A 27,595-nucleotide genomic window follows, 5' to 3' on the forward strand; every position below is an offset into this window, starting at 1 on the left:
ATTTTGAAACCAGTTATTTACACAATATATTTTCTTTTATCTAATTAGAGAACATGTCTGTTCCAAAGGCCATGAATGGAATCCTTGTAGGCTTAGCCCCGATGACACAGTCTAATCTAGTGAAATGATCGGTTGGGAAAAGAGACACTTAACCAGCAAGAAATGAATGTGACTGTCAAGAGTGTAAAGACACACATTTTCACAAAAACCAACAACAGACTGGTGCTTTGGTGTATTGATATCTTTATTATGCAGAGCAGCCAGTGCAACTGATATGAATCAGATCACCTTGCAGGTTGCAGGAAAACTGTGGCTCTGTAAGTCGCCTTTGACAAACCCTGCACTTCTGCTCTGTCTGCACTCTGAACATTGTTTTTGAGGCCTGGATCTGCAGACGAGAGAATGAAACAGGAGGCATGATCACATGCAGTGTTCACTGCAGCGAAAACAAATGTTGAATATATTATGGTATTCACCCAAATGACTTTGTTCCTCAAGAGCTCCGCCTGGGCCAAGGCCTTTTGCAACCTCGCCATCTGCCTCTGGTGAAAGCGTTGCCTGTAGGATCTAACTAAAAACTGGGAGACCAGTTGAATGGACCAGGTTTCAGGAAGCAGCTGAATTACAGTCTCCGCTGGGAAAACCTGAGGGTGGCTGTTGAGCAGATCCACGGCAGCGCTTATGAGATCCTGAGAGCTCAGGTAGATTTGGAGCAGGTCCAGGAGCAAGGCCTCCTTGAACTTTAAGTCCTGGCCCCGGGCAGCCCTGCAGCAGTACACCTCTGCAGCTTGGACGTCTTTTTCCAGACAAACAAGGGTCTGAAGGGCCTGCAAATGTTCACCACTCCTACCAAGGAGAATGGCTTGCTCAGTGTGCAGGGTTGTTGACTTTACACTCTCTGTAATCAGGGGGAAAAAAGCAGCTTTTGCTATATTTTGCTGATGGTTCTGTGATGACTAATTATCTCATGAAGCATCCACACACCATATACAACCGAGATGTTGTAGGATTTGGATTCCCACAGCAGCTGCTGCAGCTTCCTCCTGGTCACTCTCACATCAGCCTCTGTTTCCTCCTCCTGTCTCAGTGCGTGAGTAACATATGCCAGGGCCAGACGGTTGTGATAGACCTCCTCCTGAGGACAGATTACATTAATTATGTCTCTTTGCATTGGATAAAGGATGTAAGATATTCGATCAGGTAGCCCCTGCTGCACACACCTCATTGTATAGACCATTGATTAGGAATTCCAGATACGAAAGCAATGCCATTGGGTACTTGTCCAGGAGAGTAAGGACATCTTTTGTCTGAAATCGGTCATCTGGTGGACGTTTGGTGAAAATCCGCACGCCTGTCTGTGTCAAATCAGGCAACATTGTTAAATTCAATGAGTGAATAGTTACTCAAGAGTGAAAGGGGCATTCTTTTTTAATAATATGGGAAAAATCATGTCAACATGATTTCATTTCACTCCATTTGAGACACATGTTGTGCAACTCTGCCCTCTACAGTTTAGCTGCGAGTACAGAAAATGGAGAAAAAAAATCAAATAAAATTGCACCTCCTGGTTTTGTTGCAGAGTCCAGTCTGCGAATGCCCACACAATATCTCGGCTTTTCAGCTCGCTGAGTGTCTTCACTATGTGTCCATAGACATCTGAGCATGCAGGATCTCTGCGGAAGCCTTCTGTAATCTGCATCCAGGTCTGGAAGAATATAACAATATAATTCACACTACTGTCCACATGTTGTTTGCTTTTTTTAAAAAAAAAAAGTATTTTCTAAAGAAAACGATACCTTTATTGCTTCAGTTTCCATCCCATGGCTGTTATAGAGGGAGCCTAATGCAAATAATCTGAAAACCAAAGATGTAATATAACAAACCTTCAGACATTGTGGGATTTTTCTTACATTAAGTGTTGCTATTTCAGATGTGTAAATGAAAGTCTTTTTTTGAAATACTGAGTCATCTCTATTCTTCACCTGTTGTTTTGCTCAAGGACAGAAACACAGTGGTCCAGGCTGCACTCGTTAGGAAAAGCTACAAGCTGCTGCAGATTTTCGGTGTCCTCCAGTATGACATATAACCGCAGGAGGGCGCTGTCCACCTCTTTACTGCACCCCAGGCCTTGCTCAGTGCCCCTGACGGCTCTGAGAAGATCTCCCAGGAATTTCAGGTAATGATGAAATGTGTTTCTGTCTTCCTGCCAGAGCACCTGGAGGTCTCTGCTCTTGTTTCCTTGATCAAGACGAGATTGAAAGTCCTCTGCGAGACACAGCTGTATGTCAGGGTAGAGACGGATGAGTTCTCTGGGGTCCAGCTCACCTGCACTGTTCAAATAGGAAATTACTATTGATTTGTGTTACACATCCGTGTGGGATCATCAGAAAATACACACTTCACATACCCTTACTGTTTTGTTTTACTTAGTGAGTTTTGAATTCAGTGTCGTGATTAAGAGGTTTTACTCTCACATGAATAGATTTCTGGCGTCTGAAAAACCCTCCTGGTAAAAATGAGCAAATCCAGCCAGGCAAGTGATGGCCTTCTGCAACTCCTGCCATTTAAATTAAAAAAGAAAAAAAAATGTCAGAAGCAGACACACATTGCTTAGACATTCTTGATGCACTAATATGAGGATTAAATAAATAACTGAGGCAGAAGACTTTATGACCGTCTTGTTGAAAGCAGCTCACAGAAAACAACAAGTCACAGGTAATGATAATTGATCCACGTGTTAATTCTAACAGTGAACACCTTTAACCTGTGACGTGAGATGGGCAGATTACTCTAAATGTCAGACACCATCTGCTTCCTCTCGGTTGCGTTTGTTGAGCTGGAACACACCTACAACAAACTCACATTAATGTCATCAGTCCGCAGCCTGACGTCTTGAGACAATCTGCTCCGCAGCGATGGAATATTAAAATCGGGGGGCTATGATGCAATGCCAGCTAGATTTATGATGCATGCATGTTATCTACGCATCAGTGCAATGTGTGACTTTATAAAATACTGGAGTGACAGCAGCATTGTGTACTGCCCTGCAGAAGCAAACAGTATTCAAACTGCAAAAGGGAAAAAAATAAAAATAAATGGAAAAAGACATCACATCATATAACAACTACATTTCAAAGCAGGGACATTCTGTGCCCTGCTGTGTGTCTATAAATCACATTTCACCTTGTGTGAATCAAGTGGTCGATGACTTTGAACTCCCTCCAGCAGCACTAAGGCCTCATCAAACCTCTCATGTCCAACAAGAGCCTGGATCTGCTCTCTGAATGGCACCATGCTCAGGCTGAAAATGTCTCTCTCTGTGAACACGAGTGCACCATCTGAGGGGAGATTTGTTTTTTAAGAAGCACTCAGTGCATGGGAACAGCAGACACAAAGAATGAATGATTGAACAAGTGCAAACTGAGAGCAGCAGAGCTAAGTACATCTTTAAAAAAAAAAAAAAAAAAAAAAAACCCTCAGGTTTTGGCAGGTTCTTGGTCTACAATCTGTGGTGAATTTGGCGTTGTGTAGGTTTACCTGACGTGGAACGAAGACCCTTCGCTTCACTGAGGCTCACAGTCTGTTTGCACTGCTGATCTAACATGCTGTAGACAGACAGCATTTGGGGCTGCAGGGTGAGTATGTAAGGGAAACATACTCTGGCTGCCAGCACCTCCTGGGGCCACTGCAGGGGAGGGCGCTGGCATATCCCTGTCTTCATCACAAACATGCCTGAAGGGATGAGGGTGGAGAAGTAATATGTTGGTAAAACAAATAGCCTCAGGCTGCATGAATCCATGGGTGAGATGAAAGAATAAAATCTATAAGAAATAAATCTATATATATACAGTACATATATATATATATATATATATATATATATATATATATATATATATATATATATATATATATATATATATATATATATATATATATATATATATATATATATATATATATATATATATATATATATATATATATATATATATATATATATATATATATATATATATATATATATATATATATATGCATGGCATGACATCTGCACCAGGCACCCCGTTAGTTGGTCTTACCTAAATATTCAGGCCCGTTCAGAAGGAACTCCCCCGGCCCCACCGAGGTTACGACAACATGCTGCCTGTTGTGGTCATGAGGAAAAAGCTCCCCGATGCTCCCGCTCTGAGTATCACAGAGGAGATACCTGTCGCTGGTGGCAACACACAGGCTGGCACCCTCCACCGCCAAGGCCACTGGATCTTGGTGCATCAGGACTTCTTTCACAACCTCCCACCTGTCCACTCCCACCACATAGATCCGGATCAGTTTCCGGCGGCTGGACGTCGTCACCATCTCCACACTGCCTACCTGAGCTGAGGAGTCGCACACCTCGAACAAAGAGACATGCTGGATCTTCTTCAGAGCAGACACTGGCTCCAAGGAGAACATGTTGAGGGCACTGATGCTGCGGTCCCACAGGACGAGCAGATGGTTGAAAAGTGGGACTGTCCTCAGTTGGGCTATGGGGTTGCTTGAGCCCAGTTTTCTTGCCCTACCTTCTCTTAGTTTGCTTGAGCAAAGACTCTGGTCTCCTTTTGCGCTAGCGGTAAGAATGAAGTGCTGGACTGATGCATCTTTAGTCCCTATGTACACATTTCGGTCATAGCACTCAATGCAGTGAATGCCGGATTTGCCCTTTTCTTTTGAGGCCGCTTGCTTTTCATAGAGACGTGATAGTATGAAAGCTCTTAAAGCCATTCTACAAATTTATGGATGATGGTTGTGAAAAGATTAAAGAGGCAAACGCAGCTAAAGTCGAGTAATAATTCACTAGCAAGCAGACTGGAAAACAATTCTTTAGTACTAAATCTTTTTACTGTGAAAAGCAGGCATGAAATAGATCTGCTTAAATCAAAGCGACTGCTATTCTCTGTGAAATATGTACAATCAGACACCCCTACCTCTCTGCTGTTCTGTCTCCCTCTAATTCCTCCACAAGTTTATGTACTATAAAGTACTTCTGCCTGTCCCGTGTGACTATATCCTGACAGGAAATCCGTGTCAGCGTTTTTTACAGTGCTCATCCTGCCATGTGAGGACACTTGCACAACCCATACAGCACCCTCACCAAGAAAACCAGCTTTTTACAAGACTCACTACAATGTGTATGGTGAGGAAGACAGATATTTTGAGGTGGCCACAGCAGCGGTCATTGGTGTACTCGGTATGTGGAAGGGCTGAAGTGGTTAGTGGATAATAGACAAGTAGGAGAACAAGTGATGTGCAAAGCACACTATATATGGTTTGTTTACAACCTGCATGACGAGGGTGTGAGGAGGTCAAGAGGCAACAGAGGAGCCGGGAAGTTTTTTTGTTTTTTTTTTCATGGCAATCATTGTCCAATGGACGACTGTGCTCGTAAAAAGATCTGCTTTTTGAACCCAGCATTACAGCTAAAATTGTCACTCTTTACTCTTAGACCACGAGGAATGTCTTGTGAATGTGCAGAGGCCTCCTCTCTCATTATTGGATGAGAACTGACAATAAATACATAAGAGCAGTTGTGACTTCTTCAAAAAGTTTTTACTGGAAAAAAAAGTAACTAGTTGCTCGGCACTTAAAATATTATTGACTGTTAACAGTCTGAAAACTGATTTACACCTTACATTCATCTGAAGCATCATACAGTTAATTGAAGGAAGACGCTTGATAATCTGAATCTTGGGATTCGTTAACTGATCGTAAAGAAAAGACACTGCAATAGAACAGCTGAGATGAACTAACCAACCCTGAGGTCTGGTAACACTCTGATCTGAGTGTGATTCTCTAATTGTCTAGAACCTAAACATGTTTTGGTTTCCAGGCCTTAGAGTCGACAGAGACAAGAAAGGAGAGCGAGGCTCTACACCCGTGCTCATGTACAACAACTCAACTAGTTTTAAACTTTTATAATAGTAATCAGTTACTTTGTTGTAAAAAAAAAAAAAAAAAAAAAAAAACCCACAAGATCAGCAAAAGAAGTCTTGAATTGTGTTTATTGTAACAGCTTTTTGAGTTTGGAGCATTTCACATGAAAACCAGACAAATCATGCATCATTTATTGTTACATTAGTGTGGCTCTAATTCCTCTATGTACAATAACCATACAATGACAAAAAACTATTTTAAGCATCAAACGTTTTGTGAAGTTTATCTGGTATTTCTCTTGAAATCTTATTGAGTGCAATGTGATGTGAATAGTGGAACATTGTGCACTAAGTGTAGTTTATGCATGTTTCTGTGGCAGCGTGTGGAAGAGAAGTCACGGTCATTTATTACACCAAAACAAGCTTTTGACATTTAGTTTGTGTGTGTACCAGGCATGCTAATAAGAAATATTCATCGTATCTCTGCGACATCTGTATGAGAATATGAGCTGTTGTCGTCGTTGGGAGAAAGGTGCGATCCTTCCATGAAAAGGTCATTTCTCCCTCCCGCAGTCAGTGCACAAAATGTTGTCGCGCTTGGTGAGGAAGCCGCGTCCCACCAGTGACACTGAGCACTGCACGCAGGCGAAACACTCGCTGTGCCACTGGCGCTCCTCGAAGGAGATGTACTTGGCCCCGGCCAGACCTGCAGACAACGTACAAAGATTTGTTTGTTCGCATGCTGTAAAGGTTAATGAAAACTCTGCACCCTGGCTTGTTTAGCTGAAGGTTCCTACATAATTGTAAGTGAATACGAGGACAACGACCTGGCGTCAGAGTGAATGAAACATAAGAAACCGCTCGTGACTCACTCGTGATAGGCTTGGTGCAGCCCACACACTTCTTTGCGTACAGGTTGCTGAAGCATTCCAGGCAGTACGGGTAATTTTCCCGAGAGGTGAATCTCTGGCCTGACAGCTGCTTTCTGCAGCCAATGCATAAGAAACACTCACGGTGCCAGGGCTTGTCTTGGTAGGTGATTCCACCTGTAGTTATAGCCTTGAAGTAACACAAATCCATGTCAAAGAAAAATATATATTTTTTTTTTAAAAACCTCACAATGTCATCGTCTTCGCTATTTGTGTCTGGACTGTGCAGCCCCAAGGTAAGTAAACCTCCGAGTCAGGGGGATTTACTGCATCAGTCAATACACGTGAACCACTCAGCTGTAACCCTACCTTCTTACAAGCACAGCACTGGTATGCAAACTGCTTCTCGAAGCAGGCCACACAAAAGTAGCCGTCGTCTTTAGGGATGAAGGACTTGGTTCCTATTGGCTGCTGGCAGCGGTGGCATAGGAAGCAGGTCTCATGCCAGCTGTTCCCCTTGTATTCCATTTTACGAGAACCTGGCACACGGGAGGAGAGCAGCTTAGTCAGCATATGGTTCCTCTATGACAGAAACACCCTGCAGCTTAAAATAGCCCGGCTTTCTCTCTTGGAAGGAGAGACGATCGAATCTATATAATCTTTGAAAAAATTTGGGAATAATGGAAATTTTAATGTCTCGTGTTTGTTTGCTGTGTTACGGGGGATGAATCTCAACCCAGTGGGTCGACATGGAAACATATGAAGGAGAAACGTGGAAATTTGGCTCCACGTATCTGTGGCCTCATAATAAACTGCATTTGCAAGTGTCATCCAGAAGGTTAACAAACCGTTCAGTTTTAAGCACATGCTCATTCTTTAAAATAATGATGATTAAGCATTTCAGAAATTGGTCAATTTTCTCCATTTACATGTGACTTCTTTAGTTTTCGAAGGTATTTTTTCCCAATTTTATTGTGTTTATCTTGGAGTTCAAAAAAGGTCAAAGCAGTAGAAAGTTGGCATAATGATTTATAAGAAAGACAACTCGATAGTGCTTCTTAATAATTGTAAATAATGAAAATTTCACTTAGACTTGGCGCAATCATTAGTAACTGCCAAATACGTTCCTCAATTTTAATAGTTTTTTAAAAAAGTCATTACAAGACTAAATTACAAACTGCTATCAGTGTTTCTCTTCAGACTAATTTTGGCATAATTGAGCTGAACACCATTCTTCGCTTTCACAAACTCACCTGAATATTAATTTCATACTCATGGTAGTTCAGTAGCGCTAAAATAGCTGTAGCATTAATACAGATATTACCATTAATTACTGCTCAGTCCTAAATGATTAATACCATCATTCAATAACCACATTAAAAATTGTGGTTAACGATATCTAATTTATACTTTGCAAAGTCAATGTGCTGACCGGACTGGATCCTCAAATAAGTGGATTCGGTCAAACTGGTCAACTTTTTAAGTGTCTTGAAGGCAGGTTTTATTTTTTTACCTGTCTATTTTCCCTCTGATTTTATCCTTAGCGTGAAGTTAAGTTAACTGTATCCATGCTGGTACTTCTTCTTCTGGGTTGCTAGAAATGGGCTTGTCTTCTTCTATTACTGTGACAAACGTCACATGAATCAACTGTTTCCAGATTAAACTGAAATAACAAATGTATTTACAGTGACTGCGACTTGTCTTTTAACGACAATGTGATGCAGATGTCGGATGACAGTGTACAACCCATTTCATGTACCTGGCATGACGGTTTTCTTGCAGGTGCTGCACTTGGACGAGTAATCATTGGCGTGGCACTCGGTGCAGAGCATCAAATCATCCTTGGCAGCAAAGGCCTTTTCCACCAGAGAGCGGCTGCACTTTGAACATTTGAAGCACTGGTCATGCCAGTGGCGATCCTTGTAGGACAGGTCCTGTGCATATTTAACATGTTATTGAAAAGATTTCTTTTAAAGTCAAACATCTATGTAAAATTGATGAAAAAAAAAAAAAAACACTATGCAAGAGAAGCTGTCAGATAAAATAGACCTGACTAGAAACACACGAGTAGGTGATTTAAATTCACATTACTGACATGGGAGCCATTATTCTCAGATCAGTGCTCGTTGTTCTACGTACCTTGCAGTTGGAGCCAATTGGTAAAGAGCACCCTTCACAGCAGTTCGCAAACAGGTTCTCGTAGCACTTAGTGCAGTACTGTGTGTCCTCTTTCATTATGTACTTCTTCCCCAGCAGGGAGTCTTTGCAGTAATGGCAGTCGAAACGCTCAGGCATAGACATTGTCGTTTGTTTTTCTCAGCTGTGGGGTCAAAGAGAAGCAGGAAAGCTGGACAATGAGAAGGAACAGGTATAATGGAAAGCGCCCAGTAATAGTCCAATTTCTCACTCCTCTCAACAAGCAAGTAAAGTGGAAGCCAAGCAATTCCCCCTTTCTTTGACAAAAGAAGGAAAAAGTGAAAAAAAAAAGGGGAAAAAAGTTGTATTTAAGAAGTTTCTACCTCAGTTAATACAAGGTGAGGCTGAGGCTGAGGCCAGTGACTGTGGAGAGTGAACAGCAGACACAGGGATGTGGCTGGAATGGAAAGGGGTCAGGCCGGATTATGGGGTATCCACTGGGGGGCTCATCTATAAATACAGGCCCTCTTATTAGCGGTAATCACTGGGGAGAATGGACGTCCTCGACTACATCATTCTGAACCTTTTAAGGGAGCTGACGCTGCACAGATCACTGATCCAATGAACGGATTTAATCATTGTTGCTTTGTCCTCGAAATGCTAAAAAACCTACTGCAACGATACAAGAAGAATATGAATGTTGTGAAGTCAGATACCAATTGTTAAAATCCTAAATATGATAAAAGATTACATTTCAGCTTCAAGGAACTTAATCTTTTCTGGACAATGTTCAGTTGGGTCATTTGCACCATTGCAGGGATAGTTTGGCCAGTTCGACGTCGTGATGAGTTTTGGACACACTTGTGGCCTCTGTTAGTTCCTGCTACACACACAAGCAGTTGCAGATGGTTTATGAGAAGAAGGTGCCAGCAGCTTTGTGGTTGCCAGGTACTGAACTATATTGCCAGGACCTCTCAGTGGCTATTGAGAGGGCCTTGGCAGCTCTTCAGAAGGGAGAAGCTGCGGGCCGATGAACGTTCAATCCATCCTCGGTGAAATGAAAGAGGAGGAGCAAAAATGACAGTTTAAGTGACTGCCATCTTGCTAATAGCCATATCCTCGTAACTGCATTCAAAACGGATTGTTAGAGTGTTGTTGAGCAACAAAAACGGACAGAAGCTGTAGAGCTATTTCCAGACTCTCTCACATTGTTTGCCTCCGTCATCCACAGGTCTGTCGCTTTCACTTCCACCTGATTAAATATTCAAATCCATCCACATATTTGACTGACAGTCGGCTAATTACATTCAAATTTTGAACCGTGTGCTCATATCAGTTTTCCAAACGGATCAGGGGGACTATCATCTTCATAAAAATAGCCTGGGAAGACCACCAGCCCAGCCCGCGGGCCTAATCCTTCACACACACACACACACACACACACACACACACACACACACACACACACACACACACACACACACACACACACACACACACACACACACACACACACACACACACACACACACGAAGGTCAGAGACTGATGAGTCAAAGAGGAATGCATCTCTGAGTGGATGAACTCTCCTCTCCTCTGTCTTCTTCACTCAAATACAACTCCTTGTACAGCAGTGCATCTTGAATTACACATGTAGTAAATGTAATCCCATTTGGGATCAGCAGATGATGCTGGAACGCGGCACTGCATGCGTATGTAGGTGTGATCTACAAAACTCTGAGGGATAATGTAAGGCTGTGTTATTTTTGACCCACACGAAGCGTTACATAAGGCCTCAAGCACAAAATAAGTGCTTCACGCCAGGAATACAAGTTTTTGTGAAATATCTCTGGTCTCAGATCAAGCCCTTCCTCCGCTTCTTCTCAGCTCTGAGTAGGCAGATCTGCCGGATTACACCGCGTTATCTGCTACTCCGGATTAAAATTATAACTGTATTGTATCCTCACCCCCACTGCTAATGTCTAGATCAGTGTCTGTAATCACAATACCATGCAGACCTCAACTAAACCCAGAACCAACTGTAGGACAAATATAGCCATTGCCTCTCAAAAGCTTCTAATCTTTGTTTCATTGCTGCACAGTATGTCTGCCACCATGTGACATCCAGGCAGAGAGGAGGTGACCTATATTCTCCAGCAAACAAAAACTCATCTCTTTGAGTGTGTGGGCATGATATCACAGTCATATAAAAAAAAAAGAAAAAAGAAATTGCATGTCAATGCGTTGCGTTGTTCACCAGACATTAAAGCAGAGATTACTGCATTTTGTTTTTAGCACAAATGAATCTGCGTTCACACTGGCACGTCCGTGTGGTTCATTTTAAGTGCTTTGACTTTGATCTGATAGATAACATGTGCTCGTCTTTGTCTCTTGGATTATTAACTTGCACAGCAACCAGTGCCAACCCTGTTCAGCAGAAACCTTGCTGATCTTGCATATTTCTTTTTGCTGGCTTAATCCTCTGAAGTCAACTCGTCAACAGCTGCCAACAGATTTCGTATGCAGCCTGTCTAGCCTCAATAAATAGGCCTTTATTTGACCTGGACTCGGGTGTCCTCTTATCTTAATGTATTCAGGCTTTACAATAAGGTGTCAGTCGCTGTTTCCCCCCCCTTAATCAACTGATCTCAGAGAAGAAGAGGAGCATTTACTTTGGTGGTTCCTTTGAGGTGGCGACTTGTTGGAGGCTGAGACAGATCAACACGACACAGTTGCATCTCTCTGAAACACAAAGGACGCGATGCACCAAAGCTGACAGCTGGTTGGCATGGTGATGACAGCATAAGTGGGCTCCATTAGGTTGAGATGAGGGGCGGCTCTGGTAGTTAATAAGAGGACTCACACAAACCTTGTCCCTCAGAGCAGTCTTCTGTGCTCCTCTGCGACGTGGCGAGCTCGCTTTCAACGCCGCATTTTCTACCGAACAGGATAGCCACACAGGGGGTTGCAGGGGGGCGACGAGATAACAATCTACCAAGACTACAATCTCGCAGAACCTTACACCCCTTCAGGGAGGCCTTGTGAGTGCTGGGCGATGCCTCCACCAACTCTGTTACCCAGTTCTCACCAAAGTGAGTCATGGTATGAGTGGGTGACAGGACCTGACACAGGGCCAGATATATGATCTCCACTGCAAAGAGGAGAGAATCTGTCTCCTTGTTGGAATGTGCTACCCATTAAAATATCCCCATCTTCGATCCCTTGCCTCATAGTTTTAGTGAAGTGTCGAAACTTCATCCATCTTTGGTCTCACATACAGAATTATACACCAAATATATACCAAAGGAACTCAATTGCCATCTTGCATTACTTTACTTCTGACATTTTGGGCACCAGCAGCAACATTTTTCTTTCTATTATTGCAAACTACTTTATTCGAGATGATTTTAAAACCATACAATGCTCTCAAGCTTCATGTGTGGGTCAGATTTTAGCATTAGAAATAGACCAAGGCCCAAAGTTGGTCATAGTTTAGACGGCTCTGCAGTAGGTCTTTTTCAACAGGGCAAAGGATATTACAATAGCTCTCTCACAACCAGAGGTCAAAAGCAACAGAAACTACTTGTACTGAGTTACAAAGACTTGACCAAGGTTTCCAGGTAACATGAGATGTAAAAACTAGCCAAGTGTAAAGTTCAGATGTTGAACCCTGTAATCACAGTAGATAGTTCTAACGTGTGTCCATCTTTGTGCATTTGCCCCCATCATACACAAACTGTGATTCAAGATGATTTTGTGTAGCAATGAAATTGTACAACCGTACCAAAGTATCAATACTTTTGTATAGAATGCGAGTACCTGTACCACTGTATTTGCAATATTCTATATTAATAAAGGCACAAGTATAGCAACAATAAGTATATTCTCAAACACGTTATTTAGGATCAAATTTCAGTTTCAGTTTGCAAAAAGGTTTCAGTCTTCAACTTCCAACGACTCCAGAAAAAATAACTTCTTCCTCAGCAAAACGTCTCCAATATATGAGCAGTGCAGCATAAATAAACATTTTCAAATGGATCTAATAAGTCCAGGATTTGTATTGTCAGGTATCTAATCTGGTGTCTCATTTGTTTGATCAGATTCAAGTCAATATTTTACTGCAAGAGGAGAAATGTAAAACAAACAAAACTGGTACTTCTGATAAAATCAAGTACCTGCAAAACATTTTGTGCTCAGCATAAACTGCTGTTAATGTATTGTATCTGTTGTTTGGTGTTTAGCTGGAAGTGTATTGTGTATTGCACATTGAAAGGGTCTTATGATCCAATCACAGAAAAAGAGCAACCTGCACCAGCCACAAATAGAACAAAACGAAAGATGGTAAAACTCTCCAGAGCCCAGACAAAGTCCTCTCAAATCACACAGGCACTTTCCTGCCACTGTCATTTCAAGAAGTGATGTTGACCCTGGAGCATGTTGCAGGCTACAGTTTATACCCTTTTGAATGCAAAATGTACCAAAAGAAATCACAAGGTTTATTGGAGTTTTTTTGCAGAATCAAACACCTGCAGAAACTGTCTGTGCTTACGATGAATGAGCTTTTAAACCTGTGTGCATCATTATCACATTTGAAGAACATTTGCAAATAGTTCTCAGCCTAGTGGTGGGGCAGGAAGTGTACAGTAGACTTTTATGACTTTTCTGCAGAAAAAGAACAGCCTGCAGCAGCTTCAAACGCAACGCAAGAGTAAATACCCTGATTAGAGACTAAAATCCCCCCAAAATGTGTTAAAAGATCCCTCTATTTGAATCACACATAGTCTTTTGATCCTCTGTTGCTAAAATCAGTGGTGTTGTCCCTTTGAGGTGTGCTGCAGGCTATAGTTTACATCCCTCTAAATGCAGTTTGATGACCTGTGTTGCATGTAACTGAGCACATATTAAATCCGCTGCTGAGGACAATGACCTCCTCTGTGGCACTTTCTTGAGCTACACAAACATGACGGACCGATCCCCTCTGAACTTTCAAATTAATCCCCAACCGGCATCAATAGATCATTTGCGCCACCGATCCCATCAACACACTCTGCTCTCACACTTGGACCTGTGTTGCTCGACATGGGAGGGGTGGACATGATAGAGATGTTTCATCTCTGTGTGGTGGAGGAGACCACTGCGAAATACCAGAGTGCTCGCGAGGATACGGGGTAACTAACAACAGCCGGGGGATCCACGCGTAACCACCACAACACACTCCCTGGCCTCATCAATCACTTATGAAGGATTTTAGGTTTGCTATTAATATGCCTGCTTGCGTTGCATGGCAGTAAAAGAAAGAAGAAGAAAAAAAAAAAAAACCAGTGAGGGCAGCGGCGGTGGAAATTTCATTCAATATAGATGGGACAGCATAAATTATCTGGTGCCATGCCAGATGTGTTTGGACCGTCTTATTCTGTCTGACCTGGAAAAATAAAGTTTCATGTTCATACGAGAATCGTGTCAAACTCATATTGAGCTTTATACGAGGCGATTATCACTCCCAAGTTTGTACAGTAAATTTACAGCCAGCAGCTGGTCAGCTTATCTTAGTTTAGTTACTGGAAACAAGAGAAACATGTATTTACTCGACCCTTCTTTTTAGATTGCTGTCCTCCTTCAGTGCAGCTTAAACCAACAAAGAGATGTTGACTATGATTATTTCCCAGCTTTATGCTAAGCAACTCTGGGCTAACCAGGCGCCTGGTTTTTACTGCATTTTCACAAGAGCGGCGCCGTTTTACTGCTCTTCTCATTTTACTCCGGAAACACAAGGCATTCATTCAGGACAGGGGTCTGCAACCAGAAACTTTAGAGCAGCATGCAGCTCTTCAGATGCTCCCAGGGGCTTTCCAGAACAGCTAAAAACTAAGTCCTGACAGGTCACTCTTACAACTTTGTAAGGATTGTGCTTCTGTAGAAAGAACAATGCAGCCAAGTGAATACATGTTGCCTTTGCAGTACTCCCCTGTTGTTGTCTATTCTCGTATTGAGCGCTACCTGCTGCGAATAGCGGGCCAACATCAACACACCAAATATAACCCTGCAGGATAATGCAATAGGGCAAGTGGAAGCTGGTGTACCTCCAGTCATGCATAACTGGAAAGACTAATCAGGCCATTCATGAAAGACAAAACCAAATGTTAATAATAAAGATGTTTTTCTGAAAAGTCACAAGTTCTTAACTCTGGCAAGTGACCAAATAAAAGAACTAGTTTATTGAAAAGAATAAACGTTGAACGTTAACATTTGCACCCTGTAGAGCAGGGGTGTCAAACATAAGGCCTGTGGGCCAAAATTGGCCCTAGAGCGGCTGCAAATCAACCCGCATACGCACCAAGCAAATTGTAAAAATTGCAGATCAATGTGTTTTTTAAACACAGCTTTCTTAAGAGTGGTGGACATATTACAACACTGAGACCCAAGCAAAGATGCCTTGTGATGCTGCCTTCAACGCTGGTTCCCTGATTGCCCCAAAAGCCACGCTGTCAGGGTGAGTTTGTAAAAACAAGCATGCAAAAGGCTGCAAAGTGCAACAGTTATAGATGTTTTTTTGTTGTTTGTTTGTTTTTCCGCTGTATGATTCATCAGAACAAATCATTGTAGTTGGCTTTATGTTGAGATTGCATTAATTTTTTATTACCGATACAGAGTTCAAAATGTATTCTCAGTGTGTAAAATGTGTACAATTCAAAGTTATTGGGGGACTATTTTACCGGTCTCGAGGTGAAAATGGGCCACATGTGACCCCTGAACTAAAATGTCTTTGAAACCCCCGATGTAGAGAAAATGATAACATCCAGAAAGCATTTTATTCCATTCAGACTTCTTCTTTTTTGATTTTTTACAATTGATAGCATTTTTATGAGATTTCACACCTTCAAAAATATTTTATTCTATGTAAATGGAATTCATTTAGGCTGAAAAAAGTACATTTTAAGGACACTCATGGTTGAATGCATTCAACGAGTATACTTCCTTTTGTACTTATTTATTTGTACATAAATCATAGTTTTATTGTCTACAACAAAACTATAAAGCTGTCTTATGTTATTTATGAAAGTGGAGTGGGTTCTTCAGCTCCAGACCAATTTTATTAGGTAGAAGAAGGGAAATGGTTGTTTGTTTTTTTTCCCATAAAGGTTACAGACCCCTGTTTTAATGTTAAAAAGAATGATCACTTATTATTTTCAGTAAAGGTGCATCTCAAATAAAATACAATACCATTGAAAGGTTAATGGGTTTTTTGTCAGTTATCGCCACACTCTTAACATCTAAACTAAAAGGTTTCAAGCAATTTTCAAATTCAGTTGTTTCTTCTGGTTTTTGGCTTCCCTTTTCTGGCACCAAGTGAGCCGTAGGCACAATTGGACACAAGTGTTGCACATGATGCCCAGTCTGATAAAACCCTGGACAGCTGGGGGTTTAGGGCCTTGCTCAAGGAACCATGGCGTTAACCCTCTGGTACTGGGATTGGACCTTAGTGTCTGATTTTTATAATTATAACCTCCAGTTGAAAAAAATAAAATAAAATCATGGGACCTTTCTAAAAACGTTTAAAATAATCCAGTTTGTGTCGAATAAGCCTTTCAAAACTTCAGCATTATACAGTGTTAGTCACATTCACACACACACACACACACACACACACACACACACACACACACACACACACACACACACACACACACACACACACACACACACACACACACACACACACACACACACACACACACACACACACCAATTCCATTTCCACATTGTATTGTAATGTTTAGAGAGGCACCAACGTTACACTGTGATCGTCCAAAACACCAGCAGACATAGTTTTTATTAAAGAAGAAATGCTGTATGATTCATTTAGGTTTGCTCATTTGTCAATATATTTATTTCTCTTTTTGACACTATCAGACATCTACAGTTAAACACAACATTTGGCAAAATTCAATGATTTGGCAAAAAAATGATTGACTCAGCGAACTGGCAGAAAACGAGCAATTGTGAAGAAACCACACTCGTCGATTTCATCCCACTCAGTATACAGTGATTTTTCTTTTTTTTTTTTTCTTTTTTAATAAGGACACCTTCAAAACCAGTGCCAGGCCATAGAGTATCCAGAGACACCCTGATTCCCTCTGAGGGGCTGTGACACACTCACAGACTCAGACAGTAGGAGATGGGGGTTGGAGAAGCACTGCGGCTCCTCGAGTTTGTTTTTGTGCAAAAAAAAAAAAAAAGAAAGAGAGAAAAGATGACAGAGACAGACAACACATTAAAAAAAAAAAAAATCGGAAAACTTTTGATCCTTAAAGTCACCAACCACACTGGACAAGAAAGCTTTGATTTCATACAGGAGATTGGACTGTACAATGTGAAACCATGAGTGGCAGTTTCATAGTAAATCCACAGGACAGGCAGAGGTCTTGGATGACAGTTTCTGTACTCACAATAGCTCCATCTAAGACGGCCACTAGCACAGTGAGTCACACAACTCCACATGAATAAAAGTGCTATATCTCTGCTGCATTTTGGCACAACTTTTTTTTTTCTTTCTTTTTTTCAATTAGGTCATGCCAAGAGGATCACCACTGAATACAAAAAAAAAATAATAAAAATAGGTCTTGAATGTAAAATTGCCCCCCTTTTGACAAAAAACAAAAACGTCCACCTCACGACACTAAAAGCATTGTCTCCGACGCTGTTAATCCCTTTCAAGTGTCTCTTCTCTCCCATTTGATTCACAGCCTCAGCACCAGCCGTTACTTACAAAGGTACAGCTAAATCACATTCACTTCCCGACAACACTTGCATGTTATAAAGACATTTGAACATTAAAAATATATACAACACATGGTTTCTTCTCCTCGTGAATGCAGACATGCGGGGGGGGGGGGGGGGGGGCTCTCTCTCGGTCCGCTGCACATGCGGGAATGATCTGTGTTAGTGGGCTAGTTTGATCCAACTGATGCTTCAGTTCACTACAAGATTTATATACAAGTTTCACTATGACATTTGGAACCGTACTCCATAAGAAAAATAATTAAATTCATCCTAATGTACATCAATGGTCCCATTGACAGTGAAAAAATATCAAAATGATCACCTAAAACACAAACTTTGACCAAGAAGCCGTCGGCTCATCTTGCATAAAAATGTTGACGTGGTTTTGCACAGTACTCTCTTTAAAACTAAAAAAACCATAACCGTCATGTCAATAGCTGCTGAGTGCTGTTAAAATGCATTGTTCAGAGGATTAGCTGTGTGAAAGGGATGTGATATCTTGTCTACAGATACGGAGCTCTCTGTTTTCCATGTGATCTTGAGTGTTGTAAACAGGAGTGTAAAAGGAAACGATAGAAAAAAAAAAAATCTTTGCATGCTGGCTGCCAGGTAAAGACAGCGATGGAATAATCTTACATTTGTTTCCCCCTAGATTTCACATACTATCCATTTTTATCTCAATTCACTCATGTCGTCACATCTGTCGGAACACATTTAAAGAAAGATCAGCGTAGATACCGAAAATCACATTGTGGGATGATCGTACAGCACATAGAGAATAGCTTCATCCGACGCCTCGATCATGTATTAAGTTTGTGCTCTTTGTTGCCACATCGGCGACTCAAAATACAACATAATGACAAGTGGAGGGCTTCCATATGGAGAGACAGTAGCTCTGTACTGTACAATCATCATCCACATGGGCTCCAAATGCACTGTGACATGCTACATGTGAGTATGAACAATTCACCACATGATTAAATGACAACCGCCCTCTGTCACGCCTGCTGCCATTGACTACCGGGTGTGGTGACCCCCCCATCTGCCATCCACATCTACATGACACGTAGACCGTCTCTCTCACTGTACATATGTGAAGATAGCTTGGATCAGCAGTGCAAATGCAAAATTACCAAAAATAGGGAGGAAAAAAATGACAGCTACATAATTCCAAAAACACACAATATGTACATGACACTATTGAACTACGTTCACATTTTAGTTCAGTAAACACTGCATAGGTGACTGCATCACTAGCACAGATGACACTGTTGTTGTTTTTTTTTATTATCATATAATGCCTCACCGGAATAAATATTACATAAATATTATTTATTTTTTATGTCAGCTTTCTTCTGCAGCCAAGAATTTTCCAACATCACTTCACGAATAGGCAACATCAAAAAAACGATAAAAAAAATAAAAATAATAACCTTGCATCATGAATGTTGCACAGGAACATTCATACAATCAAGCAAGCACACAGATAAATGACCAAAAAAAAATAAAAAATAAAAAAAAAGCATAAAGATAGCAGCAAATGTGTTCACATCAAGCAAATCATGGGTAGCAAAATCAATCTAAAAAATGACGTGCAGTCAAATTTTCATTACAAATAAATAAAAAATAATTATTGATCAGCAAAAAAGGCAAAGTAAGGCTTAGCAACTTTTGTTTGCAAATAAGATTGAAAAAGAACTTAAACAAAAAAAAGTAAATGGACGTCTCAATGGGCCACTGAGCCGATAGGAAACCACTTTTGGGTGCTCTTGACAGAACAGTAATGAACCTTCATGTTAACCGAAGGACAAAAGTCTTAAAGCACTGCCTGAACAACATAATAAGCACTGCATAGCCCTTCAAAGCACTATCCACCCCAGTACCACTTGTCAAGGTTATTGAATGCCTTGTACTCCTTGTGCCTCCGCAGGTAATCACAAGCCAGGCATGTGTGCTCTGCCCAGAAATAGGCCTTCTTTACTTTAAAGTGCCGTCGCCACTCAAAGTACCTGAGGTACATTTCCTCGTTCTTGTCCAGGAGCAGCAGGTATTCGGCCAGCTCCTTGGGCGAGGTGAAGTCGTCCACGTGGATGAAGGCGTCACCCTGGATGAAGTTCTCGTAGTTCTGCCTGGGCGGGCCGAGAACCACTGGCACTGTCCCCACAGAGAGCGGGTTGTATAGTTTCTCAGTGATGTAGTCCTTGTGGATCGAGTTCTCAAAAGACAGGTAGAACTTACAACTGGCCATGGTAGGGAAGTAGTCCTGATCGGAGATGTACTCCCCGAAGGCTTGTCCGTAGGCGTGAACCTCAATGTGTTTGTACAGCTCGTTATAATATTTCACCCGCACATGGTCCTGGTTCCAGTTGCTTACAATCCAGCAGATCAGCTTGTTTTTGCTGGGTGGCACAAAGTCCTCCTCGCCCTCTGCTGCTACGATGGACCCATAAGGCACTTCAATGTCAGCATCCTGACGGTAATTGAGAGTCAGATTGAACAGGTTCTCTATCCCGGGAAGCTGGGACGAGTGTGATGGCGACTCCAAGTTCATCCATATCCACTTCTGGAACGATGGCCGCTGGAGCGGCGGCAGGTTGGACAGGTCAGTGCAGATGTCTCTGTGATGGATGACGACTCCATCAGACTTGTTATACAGGTTCCTGTCCGCCGTGATGAAGCAGCCCTCGATGTTAAAAAGAGAGCTGCAGACAGTCAGGTCATACGTTTGCCCAAACGGCCAAAGCCAGATCAGCACCGTGGTCACGTTCTTGTCACTCTTGGTGGAGAAAAGGTTCTTGACCCTGTCTGTGGATACGGTTGACTCTACGGGACCTGATAACCAGCTGGTGGATGGTTTAAAATACATCAAAAACAGAGTCACAAAGCATCCCAGGATGAAGGTACCGAGCAGAAGGGGTCGTAGGATTCTGTGAAAAGGTGCAGATGGCATACTCTGTCCTGTAAAGGGCAACCCAAAGAGAAAAGCCAGAATATAGTTATGATTAACACTTTACAACATCAACACTAATCACCTCCTCGTGGAAAGGTCTTGCTGATTATCGCCATGTATTAATTACCCCGGATAGTACCGGATCATTAGCTATGTGCATTATTTGTGTCTTTGTCACAGCTGACTCTGAAGGATTTGCATATGAATGCCGTTTCTATTCCTATAAATTTGCAGCTTTACCAGAAGCACCTTGGACCATCATAAAAACATAGTGTGAAGGCTCTCAGAGGACATCGCTGTACAGACCTGGTGGATTCGACTGAATGTTGAAATCCAAGCGAGAGTAGAGGTCGTGGAAACTGGAGGGAGCAGCTTCTACATCGGATCGACAGTTGGATCAATCTTCTCGGTTGTTCAGCGCTCATAGGAAAAAACATGCAGGTCGCAGCGAAGAGATGCTTTCTGGCTCTTAAGCTGAATGATAATGATCTTTAATGATCTAATGTGGTGTGTTTGAACTTGAGGGTACAGGTCTTCTTAACGATGCCTCCTTTACGTGAGCAGAGAGAAAGAGAAAAAAAAAATCAATTAGGCTGGAAGAGGGAAAGGAAAGAAAACATCACCACAGAAAAAAGCATGTCTGGAGGTTTTATGCAATCTGCATGCAGCAATAAGCTTCATCTCCACAAACAAATCTGCTCATTAGTGGGGAAAATACACTAAAAACACCACAGTTGCTTCAAAAATGGCTTGCTAATTATGTGCATTATTTGCAATTTTCCAGATAAGCATGTATGTGAGCGTCCATGCCTGTGTATTGTTAGAGAATGCTGCCATCTTAAGGCTGAGGGGAGTAGAAAGAACTGCTCTGCTTCTTCAGCTCCAAATACACCTGCATGTTGCATAAAGAGGCCATACAAGCAGGCTCCGATGCCTCGAGAGATGACTTTGTCTTCTCTGTGCATTACAAAAGCAGATCTAAATCCACAACTCCAGGTTTTGCTTAGTGTTCTTATCTGCAGAGTGACACACAGGGAACAATGCAGGCCCTTTATCCCGTCTCTTCGTATCATTGTTTTTGATTATGCTACACAAATCTACACCCTGAGGTTAACAAATCAGGCCATATGAGCACAGCTCTTTTGTTAAGGCTTGTGATATCACTACATTTTCATGTAGACAAATCCTCTTACGCTGCTGAACCACACTTTCTCTCAGCTGCAGGGTAAAGCTCTTTGCTTCACAGAGGATGCAGCCCATGAGGTTCCCCCGTATGTTGATGTCTCTTATATAGAACATGAAAACAATCACAATGGTATGAAGCAAATATGGACTGTAGTGCAGCGAGCAGATCTCAGTCTGTCAAATATGCGGCGTGTGATGAAGTTCTAGTGTTTCCTGGGTATGGTGATGCTGCAAAGGTCAAAGTTTAGTGTGGCAGAGTGATGTGGCTTTCAGTGCTTTTAGTTTCCACATCTCCATTATATGAGATCACGATGTGTTTATGCCCATTTATTAAAAAGGAAATGTTGCTGTGGTTTTGGCAAATGCATTGTGATGTATTTGGGACATGAAAAGAGCACTGCATGGGTGAGTAGTCTGCAGCAGGGCTATGTTTGAAATGACTGGAGAAGCAGAGAGGGGGGGAAAAAACATGCAGCCACAGATTTGTATTTATTTTAGTAGGGCCAATGAAATGCACCAAATTCCACATATGAAGCATTAGTAACAAGTAGGCTAAAGGGTGCGATAGAGGGAAATACATCATAGATTTATGTCTTTAGGTATGAAGTCCTACACGCACACACACGCACCCACCCACACACACACACACACACACACACACTGATTGTAAACGGACATCCATCCCAGGTAGGAATTAATTTCCAGCCGCCAAGCAGTGAAGGTCATTTTAAAACGTGATGCTATAGAGGAGCCACTCTTTAAAATGGTTGTCTTTCTGGGTGACACTGCATTGAAGTAGTATAGTGGTGATTCACAGCAATTTCTCACACTCCAGTCCCTCTCTGTGTCCGAAAGCAAAACAAAACCACCGGACAGAATATGAGAGCGTGAGAGGATGATGCTGAACATGTTTCACAACATAAATCACATCCATAGGAGGAAGAAGAAAAGAAAAGGCTGTGTGAGAGTGAGATCCATTAAAACTGCAGGAATGCAGCGTGAAAACAAACATCCGGTGGAAAATGGGGAAAACGACACCTTTCAGGGTATTTTGTAAGAATTTTCAAGGTTTCTAATTAGCTGTGGAGGATTTGCCGTTCAAATCGGGTGGCGATGCTCAGCCGTGGGGGTGCAGGAAAAGAAAAGGGATGAAGAAGAAGAAGAAGAAGGAAAAAAAAAAAAGAAGATATCCATGCATATATTTTACTCACCATCTCGACTGACGGGAGTCAAAATACAGCCGTCTTCTCATTTCCTCCACAGCTCTTTGCACAGACACCTTGCAACGTAGGGGAGATGCGGATGCGTTTGGAATAAAAAATCGAGTCCGTCCGCCGTGTTTGCAGCAAGAGATCCGGTGGAGCCCACATCCATCGTCTTGATCCCGAAAAATGATGATACCTACTGTGGCAATGTGCACTGATTCTTCACCCGCTTTATCTTTTGCTGCTGCTGCTGCACACACCGACGCAATGAATGATGGCTGCGCGCACGCACACGCACACGCATATATGCGCGCACGACACTGGCGGCTACCCCGTCGCCGCGCACACTAAATCCATGGCTCGGTGTGTGAGGACGCCATGTATGCTCAGGGATGTGATGCGATGTGGAATAATTCCCTGCTGGCTGCCCATGCGCTACCTTGCTCTGTTTACCGTCAATGCAGCTGCGGGCTGTGGTCGAGTGCGCGCGCGCGTGTGGGAGAGCGTGATGCTGAGGCCCCGCGGTTGAGAGTCTCTGTCACACGTTTATCATCTGGTCGAGTTTTCCATTCGAATAAACAGGTGAATCATTTACCACAAAAATGAGCTCAGGTTGAAAAAGAGGCACGTATGAATATTAAATAATAGGCGAAACTCAAACAAAAACTTCATACAAAAGATTTCCTCCAACTTTACCAAATGTTTCATTTCAATAAGTTTCCCAACGCTAACCTCAAAGACCACAGGAAGAAAGACAGGAAGGAAGAAGTACCCGTTTGCTTATTTTGTGCTTATGCCATGATTAAAAAACATAATATTATTAAAAGTACACACGCTCTACTTTGCTCATTTTTCTGAAGCAATTAATTGCATGGCCAGTAGCAGTTCACTCTACCTCAAATAAATATCTACATTCAAAGTACATTTATCAGACAAACATTAAAAGGCCGTTTTTAAAGAATACACTTCAAAAGGTTTGAATTGTTATTCAAACTGTGGGCGTACTGAGCAGCAACTTTCATCCATCTCCTGTAACAGCAGGGTACACCCTGCACCAATAGTCAGCAGCAGGCCTTCAATCCAGTTCATGTCATTTCCAAACACATTTGTGTTGTCAACAAAAGTCATTTCACAATCTGCAGTTTTCTTTGTTAAAAGAACAAACTCGCTGTCTCCGGGAATGCAGATTGAAAATCATTTAACAGCCAAACAATAGCAACTAATGATTGTAACAGTAACAGATTACATCATGCAAAAGTCACATGGGCCAACTCAAAAAAATATATTCCTCACGTACCTGAAAATTCTGTTTATTTAGGATACAGCGCTGTGTAATCTGTTATTTCCACCCCTGCAAATTGTCAATACTAACAGAGACATTTAGTAAAGTTTTCAAGTAAGTCGCTTTGCTGACTCAAATCCGTATTGTGTCACGTCCTTTGTTGAGCCATTTCATGAGGTTTCATGCTCTCTGCGCATGCATGGGTTCAGTCCCTGTACTCCCACAGTCCAGCCACATGTATATTAGGTTGATTGTGGGAGTACAGGGACTGAACCCATGCATGCGCAGAGAGCATGCATGGGTTCAGTCCCTGTACTCCCACAGTCCAGCCACATGCATATTAGGTTGATTGTGGGAGTACAGGGACTGAACCCATGCATGCGCAGAGAGCATGCATGGGTTCAGTCCCTGTACTCCCACAGTCCAGCCACATGCATATTAGGTTGATTGTGGGAGTACAGGGACTGAACCCATGCATGCGCAGAGAGCATGCATGGGTTCAGTCCCTGTACTCCCACAGTCCAGCCACATGCATATTAGGTTGATTGTGGGAGTACAGGGACTGAACCCATGCATGCTCTCTGCATGGGTTCAGTCCCTGTACTCCCACAATCAACCTAATATGCATGTGGCTGGACTGTGGGAGTACAGGGACTGAACCCATGCATGCGCAGAGAGCATGAATGGGTTCAGTCCCTGTACTCCCACAGTCCAGCCACATGCATATTAGGTTGATTTTGGTTCTGTTGTAACTTACCTTTAGAAGTGAATATGAGTGTGTGTGTGTGTCGTCGTGTATATCTCGCCTTCGCCCACAGTGAATCCTCCACCATTGGCGCAAAGCAGCGTAGAAGATGGATCAATTTGAACTAGTGTTCAAACCTTTTGATCTACATTATTACAGCTGAGAACTACATTCTTTGAGAAAGTACTTGCTTTACTTTATCGTTTGCGGAAAGAAATGTGCTTTGAATATTTCATGTAGATAAAGTGACTCAAATGTCTGCTACTGACTAAAAATAACAAATACTTGATAACCTATTGTTAATCATTCACAGTGGGAATATATTGAGTGAATATTGCACTTCCATAACCTTGGAGGGGCTTTGAGAAATTCTTTTATGAATAATTGAAAGCTGCAAAGGCTGAGATAACCTCATTTTGTAACTATTGTACGGGTATCAAACATTAAACTTTCCCTCCTTCTTTTACGAGGACTCCATGACTAAAGTCTGACGTCCATCGGGCAGGAGAATCTGTTAAGGAGCAAATTCTGGACACTTGGGAGTATGAAACCGGTGATGCCTCATTTAATCAACATGTCATAAAAGACATCCCAAAAAAGAGAAAACAACATGTTGACAGGTCGTTGTGGTGACGAATCCCCTTAAGAGATGTATTTGAAATAAAGCCTTGTGGTCACAACAGAAGAATGTTTGAAAAAAAAAAAAATGGGGGCAAGGACAACAACAACAAAAATAAAACCACCTCGTTTTCCAAGCATGAGTCATCATTATTACTTTTGCAGTGACTCTTTAATTCTCAGCGAAACTAGCCAGTGTTTGTTTTACGTGGTGCTAGACATGCAGCTCTATTTGAGTCACTGCTTGAATGTTGTTTAGTATTTTATTTGACGTGGGCTCAGTGTGGTGGTTTGACCTTAATCTAGACTGGCAAACGTTGAATTTTGTACAATAAAAGCATTAACTTGAATAAAAACTGCCTCTGAAATAAGTTCTTCACTATCTGTAGTACACCTGCAGCTATAGCGTTATAAACATCTTTATAACAGGTTGTGGACAGAGTGTCAAAGCTGCAAGTTGTGGGCTCAAGAAGCAGAACAATGTCTGTTAGAGCTGCACAGGCACAGGTATTGTAGTCATATTGTCTGAGACTGTGTGAAACAGGATGCGAGGTAATTACACGCTGCTCCAGATAACAGTTCAGGACGGACTGATGATGAGGGATTAGTCCGTCTGTCCAACACTAAACAAAGCATGTGCACTATTACTGTGTTTGGTGATGATCTCAGAGAAAAATAGCTGTCTTGGTCTTCTCAGTTCTTAGTCATATTGCCTAATTTGGAACTTAGATTTTCACTATTTGTGTTCTGCTGGTCTGAATCATTTTTAATTACATTTTTTTTAGCTGCTCCCAATGTATCATTCGCCCATGGCACTTTTCTCCTACAACTGCTTTGGTATCAATGATGTTTATAACTTTAGAGCTGAAGCTTATCTACAAGGTTGTTGACCGAAGCTGAAGGCTGAGCTGGTCTGCGATTGAACGTCTGGCTAAAGACGAGATGGAGCCTTTGAATATAACAACGTAATGATCAGAAACGGCAAGATCCTTCACCACGACCTCAGAAATGTTTAGACCTTTGAAAATAACCAAAATATCCCAGAGTGATCTGGAGCAAGGGCTGACAGGGGGAGGGAGAAGGGGAGAGGTGAAGGCATGTCTCCCTGTCTGCACAGTTGACCTTGGCGCCTATCTTCACGCTCCTGTTCGAGGAAGTTATCCCGACGGCATGGCGTACGTTGGCGGCGAGAAGTCTGGATCCAGTGATGTTTGGAAGAACCTCATCCGGTTTGAAGCGGTCCTTACTGCTCCAAAAGATGTTGAAGTTGTCAACATCTCCCAGAGGAGAAGCATGTTGAAGTCAGCCACGTGTCCTTTGTCCAGGGTTGGAATGGGACATGAAGTGACAATTTAGAGTCACCCACTCACTCATGTGTTTGAAATATTGGAGGAAGATACTCTGGGGACACAATGCAAACTCCCAATCAAACACAAATCCCTGGAATCATGGGTATTTGTATCTGTGTTTCAGATTGATGTGTTTTTTCTCAATAAAAGGGTTTGATTAAAAAAAACATGTTTTAAGGTTTTATCCGTTTTTGGTCAAGTGAGCATCATTTGTCGCTTTTAAATGTTTTTAAAAGTTGATGTGTGACTAGAAAAAAAAACTAATCCTGATGCTAAACATATACACATCTTGTTTATGAAGTCATATTCAGGGCACCTTTTTTTATTTTTAAACATATTCTTGTAGCACCAAGTAACATAATGGATGTGAATCAATGAATACATTTAACTAAAAAAAAAAGTCATATTGGTATTTTATATCTAGTCACAGTCTTGTTTAGATATCAACTCAGAGTAAGATTCCCTGGTTTGCGAGTGATCAAATTAGTCCTCTGTAAAGGGTTAAATCTCCTATTGGGTTCTGAGTTACTTTTAAACTCATTGGGACGCTTGTTTTCTTTAAAA

At 41.9% G+C, this 27,595-nt stretch overlaps 3 protein-coding genes across 6 annotated transcripts; all 3 read right to left on the reverse strand.

Moving 5' to 3' along the window:
• Window positions 1-224: 224 nt before the first annotated feature.
• Window positions 225-5,017, reverse strand: LOC308119435 (transforming growth factor-beta receptor-associated protein 1). Its single transcript, XM_080479439.1, has 11 exons — window positions 4,083-5,017; window positions 3,538-3,732; window positions 3,184-3,338; window positions 2,475-2,557; window positions 1,983-2,330; window positions 1,797-1,854; window positions 1,562-1,705; window positions 1,221-1,355; window positions 985-1,135; window positions 477-898; window positions 225-388 (listed from the first exon to the last, which is right to left on the reverse strand). The coding sequence occupies exons 1-11, from the start codon at window positions 4,762-4,764 to the stop codon at window positions 248-250; spliced, it is 2,514 nt and encodes an 837-aa protein (XP_080335565.1). The 5' UTR covers window positions 4,765-5,017; the 3' UTR covers window positions 225-247.
• A 998-nt stretch (window positions 5,018-6,015) lies between these two features.
• Window positions 6,016-12,030, reverse strand: fhl5 (four and a half LIM domains 5). Of its 4 annotated transcripts, none has more exons than XM_080480152.1 (6): window positions 9,301-9,593; window positions 8,921-9,101; window positions 8,541-8,715; window positions 7,151-7,320; window positions 6,785-6,971; window positions 6,016-6,618 (listed from the first exon to the last, which is right to left on the reverse strand). In XM_080480152.1, the coding sequence occupies exons 2-6, from the start codon at window positions 9,080-9,082 to the stop codon at window positions 6,467-6,469; spliced, it is 846 nt and encodes a 281-aa protein (XP_080336278.1). In that variant the 5' UTR covers window positions 9,083-9,101; window positions 9,301-9,593; the 3' UTR covers window positions 6,016-6,466. The 4 variants fall into 4 exon arrangements, with proteins under 4 accessions (XP_080336278.1, XP_080336281.1, XP_080336279.1 ...); XM_080480155.1 differs by lacking the exon at window positions 9,301-9,593 and adding an exon at window positions 11,786-12,030 and having other exon boundaries at window positions 6,017-6,618; XM_080480153.1 differs by lacking the exon at window positions 9,301-9,593 and adding an exon at window positions 11,589-11,818 and having other exon boundaries at window positions 6,017-6,618.
• A 7,534-nt stretch (window positions 12,031-19,564) lies between these two features.
• On the reverse strand, window positions 19,565-20,653 carry fut9a (fucosyltransferase 9a; the record flags this gene model as incomplete). Its single annotated transcript, XM_080480156.1, has 1 exon — window positions 19,565-20,653. Exon 1 carries the CDS (start codon window positions 20,645-20,647, stop codon window positions 19,565-19,567), a length of 1,083 nt encoding a protein of 360 aa, XP_080336282.1. The 5' UTR covers window positions 20,648-20,653.
• Between the last annotated feature and the right edge of the window lie 6,942 nt (window positions 20,654-27,595).

Source organism: Lipophrys pholis (assembly GCF_963383615.2).
Source record: "Lipophrys pholis genome assembly, chromosome: 14".
Taxonomy (NCBI): domain Eukaryota; kingdom Metazoa; phylum Chordata; class Actinopteri; order Blenniiformes; family Blenniidae; genus Lipophrys; species Lipophrys pholis.